Source organism: Triturus cristatus, chromosome 1_2 (assembly GCF_964204655.1).
Source record: "Triturus cristatus chromosome 1_2, aTriCri1.1, whole genome shotgun sequence".
NCBI lineage: Eukaryota > Metazoa > Chordata > Amphibia > Caudata > Salamandridae > Triturus > Triturus cristatus.
The window spans coordinates 103,268,973-103,279,714 of NC_140580.1; the positions used below are offsets into that span (position 1 = coordinate 103,268,973).

At 41.9% G+C, this 10,742-nt stretch overlaps 1 protein-coding gene across 3 annotated transcripts in view; it reads left to right on the forward strand.

The window, feature by feature from the left end:
* Positions 1–9,006, forward strand: part of CACUL1 (CDK2 associated cullin domain 1) — a 330,048-nt gene extending 321,042 nt beyond the window's left edge. For all 3 annotated transcript variants that reach the window (XM_085602995.1, XM_085602999.1, XM_085602988.1), the window contains one exon: positions 8,264–9,006. In XM_085602995.1, the coding sequence (XP_085459121.1) occupies positions 8,264–8,304 (41 nt within the window). In that variant the 3' untranslated portion in view covers positions 8,305–9,006. The remainder of the gene's footprint in view (positions 1–8,263) is intronic.
* Positions 9,007–10,742: the final 1,736 nt, after the last annotated feature.

Sequence of the window (10,742 nt, forward strand, 5' to 3'; positions counted from 1 at the left end):
TTTTAATAATTTGGAATGGACCAGAATGTGAAGCTCAGCAGTTCATAGGAAACCTTAACAATAACAAACTGAATCTTGGTTTCACTGGTCAAATCAGTGACACATCAATGTTTTTTAGATGTTGAAATCCAGATTTGTTCCAATAACATCAAGGACCAAAATGTACAGAAAACCTACGGCTGGTAATGCTATTCTACATGCTACCAGTCATCATCCTGCACATGTAATTAGGAGCATCCCTTATGGAGAAATGCTCCTCATAAGAAGAATTTGTAGTAATGACAATGACTGCTTGAAGATTGCAGGGCAAGATTTCTGAGGAGAGGTTATCCCCCAGATCTCATTGACAAGGCTATATGCAAAGCCAATGAACCTGGTAGGACACAGGCACTTATAGGCAAAAAGAAATTGGTACAAACTGAGCAAACTGAGTCAAGATTGATTCTAACTTACAATAGTCAACATCAGACTATTCGTAAAATTGTGAAGAAAAATTGGGCACTGATTGTAAATGACCCGGTATTGGGGAGCCAAGTACCGCGATCTCCCAGCATTACATACAGAAGGGCAAGATCCATGAGTAGTTGTTTAGTTTCTAGCAGCCCTGAAGTTAGAACCAATAATTCTTGGCTTAACAGCAGTAAAGGCTTTTTTAAATGCTCAGTTTGTAAAGCTTGTAAAAATGGGGTAAGCAAAACAGAATACCTTACTCCCCTCAACGAAAGACCTGTCCGTATCCAGAGTAAGTTAACTTGCAAGACTGAGTACGCGGTATATGTGCTGGAGTGTCTGTGTGGCCTGCGCTATATGGGCAGCACTAAGCTGCAGGTGCACAAGAGGATACTCCAGCACATACGTGCCATTACCAATGGCGATGCTGCGTACCCAGTCACAAGACATTTTAATGAATTTCATGCCAGAAATCCTACAGGCCTTAAATATTTTGTAATTGACACAGTCCCACCTCTAAGAAGAGGAGGGGACCGTGAATCAATATTACGCAAATTGGAGACTAGGCATATCATACTTATGGACTGCAAGACACCTAATGGATTGAATGCTAGTGAAGATTGTTTTACCTATCTCTAAGATTATTAATATACACACATGCTGCTGCCTACCTCCCAGACCAATTTGGTCTTTTTAATTGTTAGATTACTAGATTTTATTATTGCACCTATTTGCACATGGTTTGCACTTTATATAATGACAGTATTTTGTTTTGCGGCTTTGCATATATTTAAATAGGACAGGAATGGTTGGAATGGTTGGCATCTGTCCACCTTTAAAGTAACATCCATACACCAAACGAGAATAATTTTTATGCCTTATATAAAATTTAAATAACATTGCTATTCTACCGAGAGAAGGTTTTACATTGTTTTAACCTTTTTAACTGCTTTGTTATTGATCAATATGATGTAGGCAATACTATAAAGGTTACTGTCAACTTTTAGAAGAGTAAAAGTATTATATTGATTAGTTATTGCGCATATTTATTTATATTTATTTATCTATATGCATCTTCTCTCTATGTATTTACATATTTATATATTTATTTAGCGTGTGGATAGTACAGCGATATTTTATCATACTTACTCTATGCTGTACCCCACCATTGTATTTGACGTGTATTTTACATTGATTTTTCTCTTTGACCTACCACACATAATATGTTGTGGCCACATCATAGTGTGTTTTCCATGCCTATTGTCGAGTAGTACAGCTGATGCAATTTCAATACGTCATGCACTAGCACTCTAAATGTATTCCTCACGCCCTCAAGCGTGTCATGTGATCAATCCCACACGGGCTGAAACGCGTTATGGCGGCGATGGTGTTGGGCACCGAATAAACATTGGCACTAATAAACCTTGGGTTTGCTTCGTCTGTTTTCCGGCAATTGGTTACCTGAAGACGATCTAACTTCACACACACACATATATATATAGAGATAGAGATATAGATAGATAGATAGATAGATAGATAGATAGATATACATACACGCACACACCAGTCTCTCTCCCACCTTCTGGAAAAAAGTGTGACCATCCTCCGGGGGACTTAAAAGCGGCTTTATTTGTTGACAGTGCACAAGCATAGAAAGGGTCCCTGAAACGCTCGGCAGACGCGTTTCTTCCTTCAAATGGATTCCTCAGTGCCCGTTTCAGTTGTATCCTTGTAAGGGGTCCTTTGCTGTGGTGTTTTAACAGCTCTGACCACTCCCAGTCACGTGATCACGCCCCTCCTCTGCCTCACAGGTGTGATGCTCCTTGTGCTGTGCCTGCTCGCCCACTGCATGTTGGACATCGTAGTTCGCCGCAGGGACCCATGCAATGAAGGGACCCACTGAACACCAAGTGATGCTTCCAACTACCGTTGGTCGGCGTTCCACAGCTGCTGCAGTTCGTAAACAGGTAACAAAGTCCTCTTAGGTCCCCCTTGTCAGGCAGTCAGATTCTGCCTCCTCTCTCCCCTTGCGCCGTTTCCAGCACCGGGGGGGCGACGCGAATGCCGTTTGCAGCAAATTACCAAAGAGTTAGCAGGAAGGTCGCTTAGCAACTGTCCGAGAGGGCGGTCACACAGCCAGCACCTGCTAGCTGGCATCACATAGCTACCAGTATCTCTCCCACTTTCTGGAAAAGAGTGTGACCATGCTCCGGGGGACTTAAAAGCAGCTTTATTTGTTGACAGCGCATAAGCATAGAAAGGGTCCCTGAAACGCTCGGCAGACGTGTTTCTTCCTTCAAATGGATTCCTCAGTGCCCGTTTCAGTTGTATCCTTGTAACGGGTCCTTTGCTGTGGTGTTTTTATATAGATATAGATATATATATATATCTTTCCACAAACGTCCCACCACAGAAGGAGCACTTTCACAGCCGGTGCTCGCGTCGAGATCGGGACAGAGATCTCGTAGTCAATATCCATCTCAAAGGTGAATAATGACGCGGCACTCCTCTCGGCAGAAAGATGTTATTTTATTTCCAGGTCGTAATCCTTCCTACGCGCTTCGAACCGTAGTTCCTGGTCGCGGTAGATTATTAATAACATCTTTTTGCCGAAAGGAGTGCCGCGTCATTATTCACCTTTGAGACTGACATATATATTCACTCAAAAGACAGTACTAGGCACTCCCCGGATATTATTTTTTATTTCATATTGTGCAACCAAAATACAGCTGACAAACAGGGTTCGCGTTTGTCAGCTCAATTTTTGGTTGCACGATTTGAAATAAAAAATTATTTAATTGAATAATCCCGGGAGTGCCCAGTACTGTCTTTTGACTGTATCCGGAATGTAAAGCGCAAGCCCGTCTTCACGACCCGTGTCCCCTGCTGCATTGAGAGCGGCAACCTTTGATGGGGAATGTTACAGAGAATAATATATATCTCCCTGGGGATGGTGTTCCAGGGGCCACAATAGGCCAAGGGAAGCGGGGGGGGGGGGGGGGGGGAGGGGAGGGGGCACGCTGCCCCCTTCCTTTAATTAAGAAAGAAAATGATTTTTTTTTTTAAAGAAATGCCGGGTCCCAGGGCATTTATTTGGCAAAAATTCATTTAAAATATGGTACTTTTTAGACTATATTTCTCATTGCTCTATATTAGGCTTCTGACTTGTGGCATCTGTGCTGTGCCACCTATTTTTTGAGTTGTGCCCCCTCCATTGTTTCTTCCTCCCATGGGGGATCTTTTGACTCTGTGTAGTTTTATCCAAGACTTACATTCATTAGCTGTGGTGTCTGGAACTTGAGCATTTAGCTTTCTTTTATAATTTCCCGTAGGAGTTTTTAGATGTTCTCTTGGCAGCGCGTAGACCCCACAGAGTGGTCTCTTTCAGGATCTGGGGGCTGTTACTCCATTGTGTGTTCTGCTCAATCTGGTGACTTTTTGCTTGCTTAGAAAGTACAAACTTTATAGATTGCTCTCTACTTGGTAGAGAAATTCCCTGATATAGGTATGATCAAAGGGTGTTTGACCACAATTTTGGCTTGTTATAATTTCTCCTGAAAAATAGTTTTTATTATAGTTACCTGTAGCAGCTATATTTATTAAAGGCTTGTAGCTTGTTAAAGACCTGCAGAAAACTTTTTGTTCGAAACCTTTTAGTCAAAGGACCTCAGTATCGATTTTGACAGAATTGATATAAATAGAGCTTATGGCGCCATATATCAACCACTAGACACCCATTAGGTCACTCTGTTCAGGAACTAAATCTCTTCTTGTCCTCGGCTAAACAAATATAGGATGGGCAGGAAAGCTTTCTCTCACTTAGCCCCTCTCTATTGGAACCAGCTTCCTACCTATCTGTGGCAATGCCCTGACCACCTTCAATTTAGAAGGCTCCTCAAAACTGTATTTTAATATGCCCCCCTTATTGGTCTACTGTAGCATGTCCATAGCGCAGAGATACCCCTTCGGGGGTGATTCAGGCGCTCTACCAATAAATAAATATATGAAATAGATGGGGTACTCCTTACAGCCCATAGGGTGGTCTTCCCCAAACATTTTACCTACTCCCCACCTGTTGCTGAAATTCGTTTTTTGGCACAAGGACTCTGTGCACTTTACAATGGCTAGCCAGTGTTGTGCTTTTGATCACTGTAAATTTGGCCTACACTTTTGATTGTCCCAATTCATTTACTTAAGTCCTATTAAAGGTGTACAACATGTGCCTAGTGTTTATAAATTAAATGCTGCTAGTGGACTTGCAACACTTATTGTGTCGACCACTTAAGTAGCCATTTAAAACATGTCTCAGGCCGGTCATTGCAGCCTGTGTGCAGTTTCAAACTCCCAATTCGACCTAGCAAAATAAACCCTCCTGTCAGGCCTAAACCTTCCTTTTTAATACGTATGTCACCCTAGGGTAGGCCCTAGACAGCAAGTATGGCAAGGAGTAGTGTATATACAAAGTTGGACATGTACTTTTAACTTTTAAGTGTTCTGGCAGTGAAAAACTCCTAAATTCGTTTTTTGCTACTACAAGGCTATCCCTCTCATAAGATAACATTAGGTTACCTTGTTACATTTATTAAGTGATACCTTTTGATTGGGAGCAGGTAGGAATGTCATGTTTACCCTCAAAAAATGAATTGTAATTTAAAACCCTTTTTAGTGGTAAAGTCGGATTTTAAGTCTCAATTCTGAAAATGCCACTTTGGAAAACTGGCATTTTCTTGTCCTAACCATTTGGTGCCTGCATCCTGTGTCCTGAGTCACAGACTGAGTGTAGCTGGAAGTTGGCCCTTCTTTATTCTTCCTAAACAGTGAGACATAGTGGGACTAGGTGTTGGCAGGATGGGCCATCCTGCCAGAATAGGTGAGGTTGTGCTGTTCCCTGCCTTGCATTTTAACGGGGCTGCCTCAGAACACTCACAAATAACTTGATACCATTCTTTGCACTCTTGGAGCCTGGGCAGGGGAGGAAGGACATTCCAGATGTGGGGGGTCTAGAATTTACTCCCACTTCAAAGATGGCACCAGGTACACAAATAGAACCTCCGGACCCCCTCTTTTCAGTTTCTGGACCTGCAATGGATCATTAGAAGGACTTCCTTGTACTTCAGAGGACTGACCTGCTGCTTGAGTCCAGCTTTGTATCTAAGGACAGTCCTGTTGCTACCACAGGAATGCCCTACTGTTTTAAGCTTGCCTTGTACCCCCAGGGGACTGCCCTGCCCTGCTGCTTGAGGCCTCCCTTTCTGCTTGATCCCAGGGATACCAGAGTGACTTCCAGGGTCAGGTGGCTGACCACCTGTTTTGAGCTACAGGGACAGAACAAGATCCAGAGGCCATCCTGTAAATGCCCGGCTGACCTCCTGCACTGGACCTGCTTGAGCCTTGTTGGCCTCTGCTTTGGAGAGTTTGATTCCTCAAGAGATATCTCCCCAGACGGCCCTGGACCCTTGGCTGGCATCAGTTGAGCTCCTCATGGGAAGAAAGTGAAAAAATCCTGAAATTTTAGCTCATCGTGACTGCAAATGGGTCTGTTCGCGCTACATCGATGACAACCGTGGTGACTGCCGGTGAGCTCCAGCAAAGACCATCCGCAACACTGACAGGGTCTCACAGTACAAAGACGACCGACCGTCTGCTATGCCTTATCCTGCACCTTGTGCTACATCACTGGCCATCCATGACTCTCTCCTTGCGACCTCGTCCAACGCGAACTGGACTCTTTGTGGCAGACTTTGAGAAGGTAATTTTTTCAGCGTGACTAACCTAGTCCCTGCATCTGTTCCACCCTCCCTTGCAATTGGCCTGAACTAGTGACTTTCTCCCAGTCTACTACGACAGGATTACTGGCAGTGCACTTTCTGCTTTTAGGTGCTATACTTACTTAAAACTTTGAAATTGCATATCTTCGGTTCTACTTCTTGGATATGTGATGTTTTCGTCTCATTTTAATTCTTAAATTTCACACTCTTCTTCTAAACTGGTGTGGGATTTTTCTTGTGCTGTGTTTTCACTTTATTACTGTTTGAGTGCGGAATAAATACTTAACACATTGCCTCTAATTTAACTGATTGCTTTTGTTTCAAGCTACCAGAGGGTTAAGCATAGGTTAATTTGGTGACTTTGTGGTTCACCCTGATAGGGATTGTGTCTGTTGCTTAAGGAGGGCTAACACCCACCTCAACCAAAAACCCAATTTCCTACAATGTCTTTTCCATTGAAGCCACAAGTTGCCACTGTAAAGTTTAAATAGCACCACATGACACCAGTGAATGGAGATGGCTAAAACATATTTCCAGGTTCCGTTTAGAACCTGTGAAGGGGATTAAATAAGAAATCTGGAAAATAGGAAGCAGATCGTTGTCTGGGTAAGTGACTTGATGTGCCAGTAAGTAATTGTAATTGCATTTATATAGCACCTACTACTCCTGACCAGGCATCGAATCGCTCTTTTGGTGAGTAGCACACTACTACGAAACCCATAAAGGATTAGTGCTGAATTGGTATAGTGAAAAGTACCTGGTACTCAACGTAGTGACTCTTCCTGATCGTACCCATCCCCACTAGTGTAGTCCCAGCACTCTATATGATAGTTTGAAAGGAGAGGGAATAAACTGACTGAAGGTGGCAGGGAGCACAAACAGGAGTGGGAATACTGGGTGGGGCACAGGCAACATCACACCCTTTTTCATACTGGACAGAAATGCACTCTGGTTCTCCCACCCACCAATCTCAGACATCCCATGCGCATTCTGGAGGGATTTGGAAACGAACGGAGCAGGTTTGTCGACATATGAGATTTACTGTGTTGTTGAGGGCAAGATGAGTTTGTGAGGAAACCCACGTCTTACATGAAAGATGTCAATGTTTTAGGGTAAAAACACGTTAAAATGTGGTAATTGAGCGAACAGACCGGCATTAAAGTGTGTACGAGTTCGGTATAAAATTCACGTTGTTGATTACTCACCAGTTTTGACAACCAGTCATAGAAATGGAAAACGGTTTGTTTATCCCGTGGGCTTTAAATATTTGCAGTTCACATGCCCATCTTCAATTGTTTTAGAATTACATGGGTAGGAACCAACAATATTAGGCTAGTAATTGTTTGGCGACAGAAAGAGGATGGTCTCAGCAGATGTTTTTCTCGTATTTTCAAGGTTTCGATACAGCAAATATTCTTGCACACAGCCTCGAATAATACTTACGGAAGGTCTTATAGTCTGCATTATCATTTGCTGCAAAGAAATCCAGGTTGTTCCCGCATTTAATTTTCTCACTGATGGGGTTTTCTCTCCCTGTCATGAGTCCAGAGACAGAAAGAACCTCAGTTTTTCAAACTTTTTTTTTTTTCACATATTTTGTTTTCCTTTTGTGCTCATGTATTTTTTTTTTTGCATAGCGTGAGGGATATATTTTGCAGTTTTGTTTAGTGGATACAAATTTCGAAGGCGTAAAAGTGATTTACAGAACACGGTGGTGGCAATCAGTTTGAGGATATTGTAAAAAAAAAACAAAAAAAGAGAGAGAAATATATCTAGTATCTTAGAGGGGCCAAAATGAGTCCAGAAAAGTAATAATGCATACCTAGTTGCATAGTAACAGATAACAAAAACATATTATGAAAGAGAGAAAAAATGTATCCCCGTTTTGCCCTTTATAACTTTTTAACGTACAAGCCGAACTTGCTATGAGTTTATAAGTTACAGGTATTAATCAAAACAAGCAAAACTCCAAAATTAACAAACTGTCCAAAAGCTCTCACTCCTGCTAATCTATAAATCCTATTTCTTTTTTGTATTGCTTCCAGGTGGCTCCACAGCGTGTGCCAGCGCCAGAGGTTATAGATAGTGAATGGACTGCCAATGGACAGTGTGAACTTTTAAATTAATGGTAAAAAGAAGCAGACTTTTGAGGAGTCCGGATGATATGCGGAACTCTAATTTGGGAACAGCTGATACTTGAATGCTTTCATGCAGCTACACAAATCTACAGCCTGTGCCCCAAAAATGATGAGACCTGTCGCTTTGGTTTTTTTTTTTATAAAGAAGAAAAGAAAAAAAGAATATTGCTGCTAGACTCTGAAGACTATGAGCCAGACATCTTGGGCCTGCTTCTTGCGGTTTCATGTTCAGGGTAGAGCTTTCCGCATAACCTTAAAGAAGAGATGAACATTGCCAAGTTACAACCAGCAGCTCAGAACCCCTTTTCTTTCTCTAACATTTCTGCAGCGTTCCACTCCCATTCCCTTCTTTCATAACTCCCCAGCAAAAACGTTATCGTTATTTTTTGGTTTGTGCTCATTATTTGTCATTTGAGTATCTGTCCCCTCTTATAAATGTGTTTGCATTTTAATTTTAAAATGGTCATCAAGGTTTTCCTTTCCTGATGCTTTTGCTACAGAAACAATTTTAAAAAAAATAATGTGTTGACAGTTTTTCATATCAAAAGTGCAAAATGGCTGAGTGTCTCTGTAATGCTTCACTGCAGGGCAGGTCACACTCCCGATATCAACAGGATCTTTGTAGAAAGATTAAAACTTGGTTGAACATTTGTGACTCATGGACTTGGTGATTGTCCTTAGGTGCACGGGTTTCAGAACAGTAACTGGGTCAACCTACAACCTTTTTTGTGCTGGAGATCCCAGATGAACTTCCACAATTCCATGGGCTTTTCACGACCACATAGGGAATCTGCAGTCTGTCATCACCGTGCAAAACACTTCTTGTTTAAACCAGTTGTCAATTGACAGACCCATCAATTAGGACTGAGAAGGTCGGCAAGCCATAATTGCATCTGAATATAGTGCATTAGTATTCTACAAGTATTTTGGCCTTTGGAATAAATAGGGGATAATCCAAAAAGTGCAGGAGATCAAACAGGTTTGCTCAGTTTACTAAGCGCAACATTCAGAAGAGGTGTCTTGGTGCTGCTCTTAAGGTTGAATGAGTGGCTGTGGGGTCAATATGATATAAGATTTGTGTCTTCAGAGATTTCCTAACGTGTAAAAGAGGATGGTCTCCGTAGCTGTACCAGCAAGGCGTTCCTCCGTTTAGCAGCAGCAACAGAGAACACTTGTATTACCAAAAGTAGAAGTCTGAACTATATGTATTTTCAAAAGAAACTTCCTGCTGGAACACTGACATCTGAAAGAGCAACAATAAGAACAATTCTGCGCAGTTAAACAAGAGTGTTGCCATAAACACCTTTATGTATAATGGTAAAAGCTTTAAAATAATTCTGGCCTGCACTGGTAGCCAGTGTAGTTTCTTTCTGACTGAGTTAATGAAGTAAAACTTTTTCTCATCAGAGTAGTTTAATTGCCGTATTCTGGATGAACTGTAGTTGCATAATATGTTTTTTCGGTGCAGTCGGTGAGACAGCATTACCATAGTCCAGGGGATGCCCCATCCAATTTCCTTCCAGCCACTCTTCTTTTGGGGACTTGCCATGTCTGCACTAGCTGCAGATTGGAATAAATGTAGATTTCCTTGCGATACATAAGAGATTGCAGAGCTCCCTAATATCCAGTTAAAGCGGATTCATACATCTCTGGACCATCCACTATGTAATTTCCATTTAGAGGGCAAGAGGGATGGAGTGGGAAAAAATTGGAAGGAGCTTCATTTTTGCCCAGACTCCTATCTTACACCCCTCTTAAACAAGAGATCAGTAGTAAGGTTCTCATTGGATTGATCTCCTAACATCTAAATTACAGACTCGGGTTTTTTGCTGTAGATTTCTTTTTCTTCAGCTATTCGAGAATTGAAGTTTAAGGTGATGACTAGTGTGCCATCTTTTATTGTTACTGGTCCCCTTGACAAGTGCAAGTTTAAATCTTTTGCTAATTGCACTATAGTGGGTAGCCATTCGAAAAAGCAGTATGTCTCCTGGATAGGCAGTTGAGATCATGTGCAAAGTTATTGAGTGCACAAATGATCCCACCACAAGGATTAAGCGCCCTTCTAAATTACTGCATGTCACTTGCAGAGTTGGAAGATAAGTTGGAAAGGATTGTTGTGGGCATGCAATACAAGCATCTGTCTTACTGAAAATGGTGAGAAAGTATTGTATGACTTGTATCTTCAGCATTTCTCCAGCACCTGATAAGGACTGGATCTCACAGTGAATTTTTACATGTGCTCAGGGAGGGTCAGTGACACAGTAACTTTCGGCAGGAATTCGAGAGTGTTGCTCAATCTGAAACTTTTCAAATAAAGCACAACTACTTCTGAAGTGGTGGGGAGAAGAGAATAACTGGAGGAGCCATGTCCAGACTAGAGAGGTCT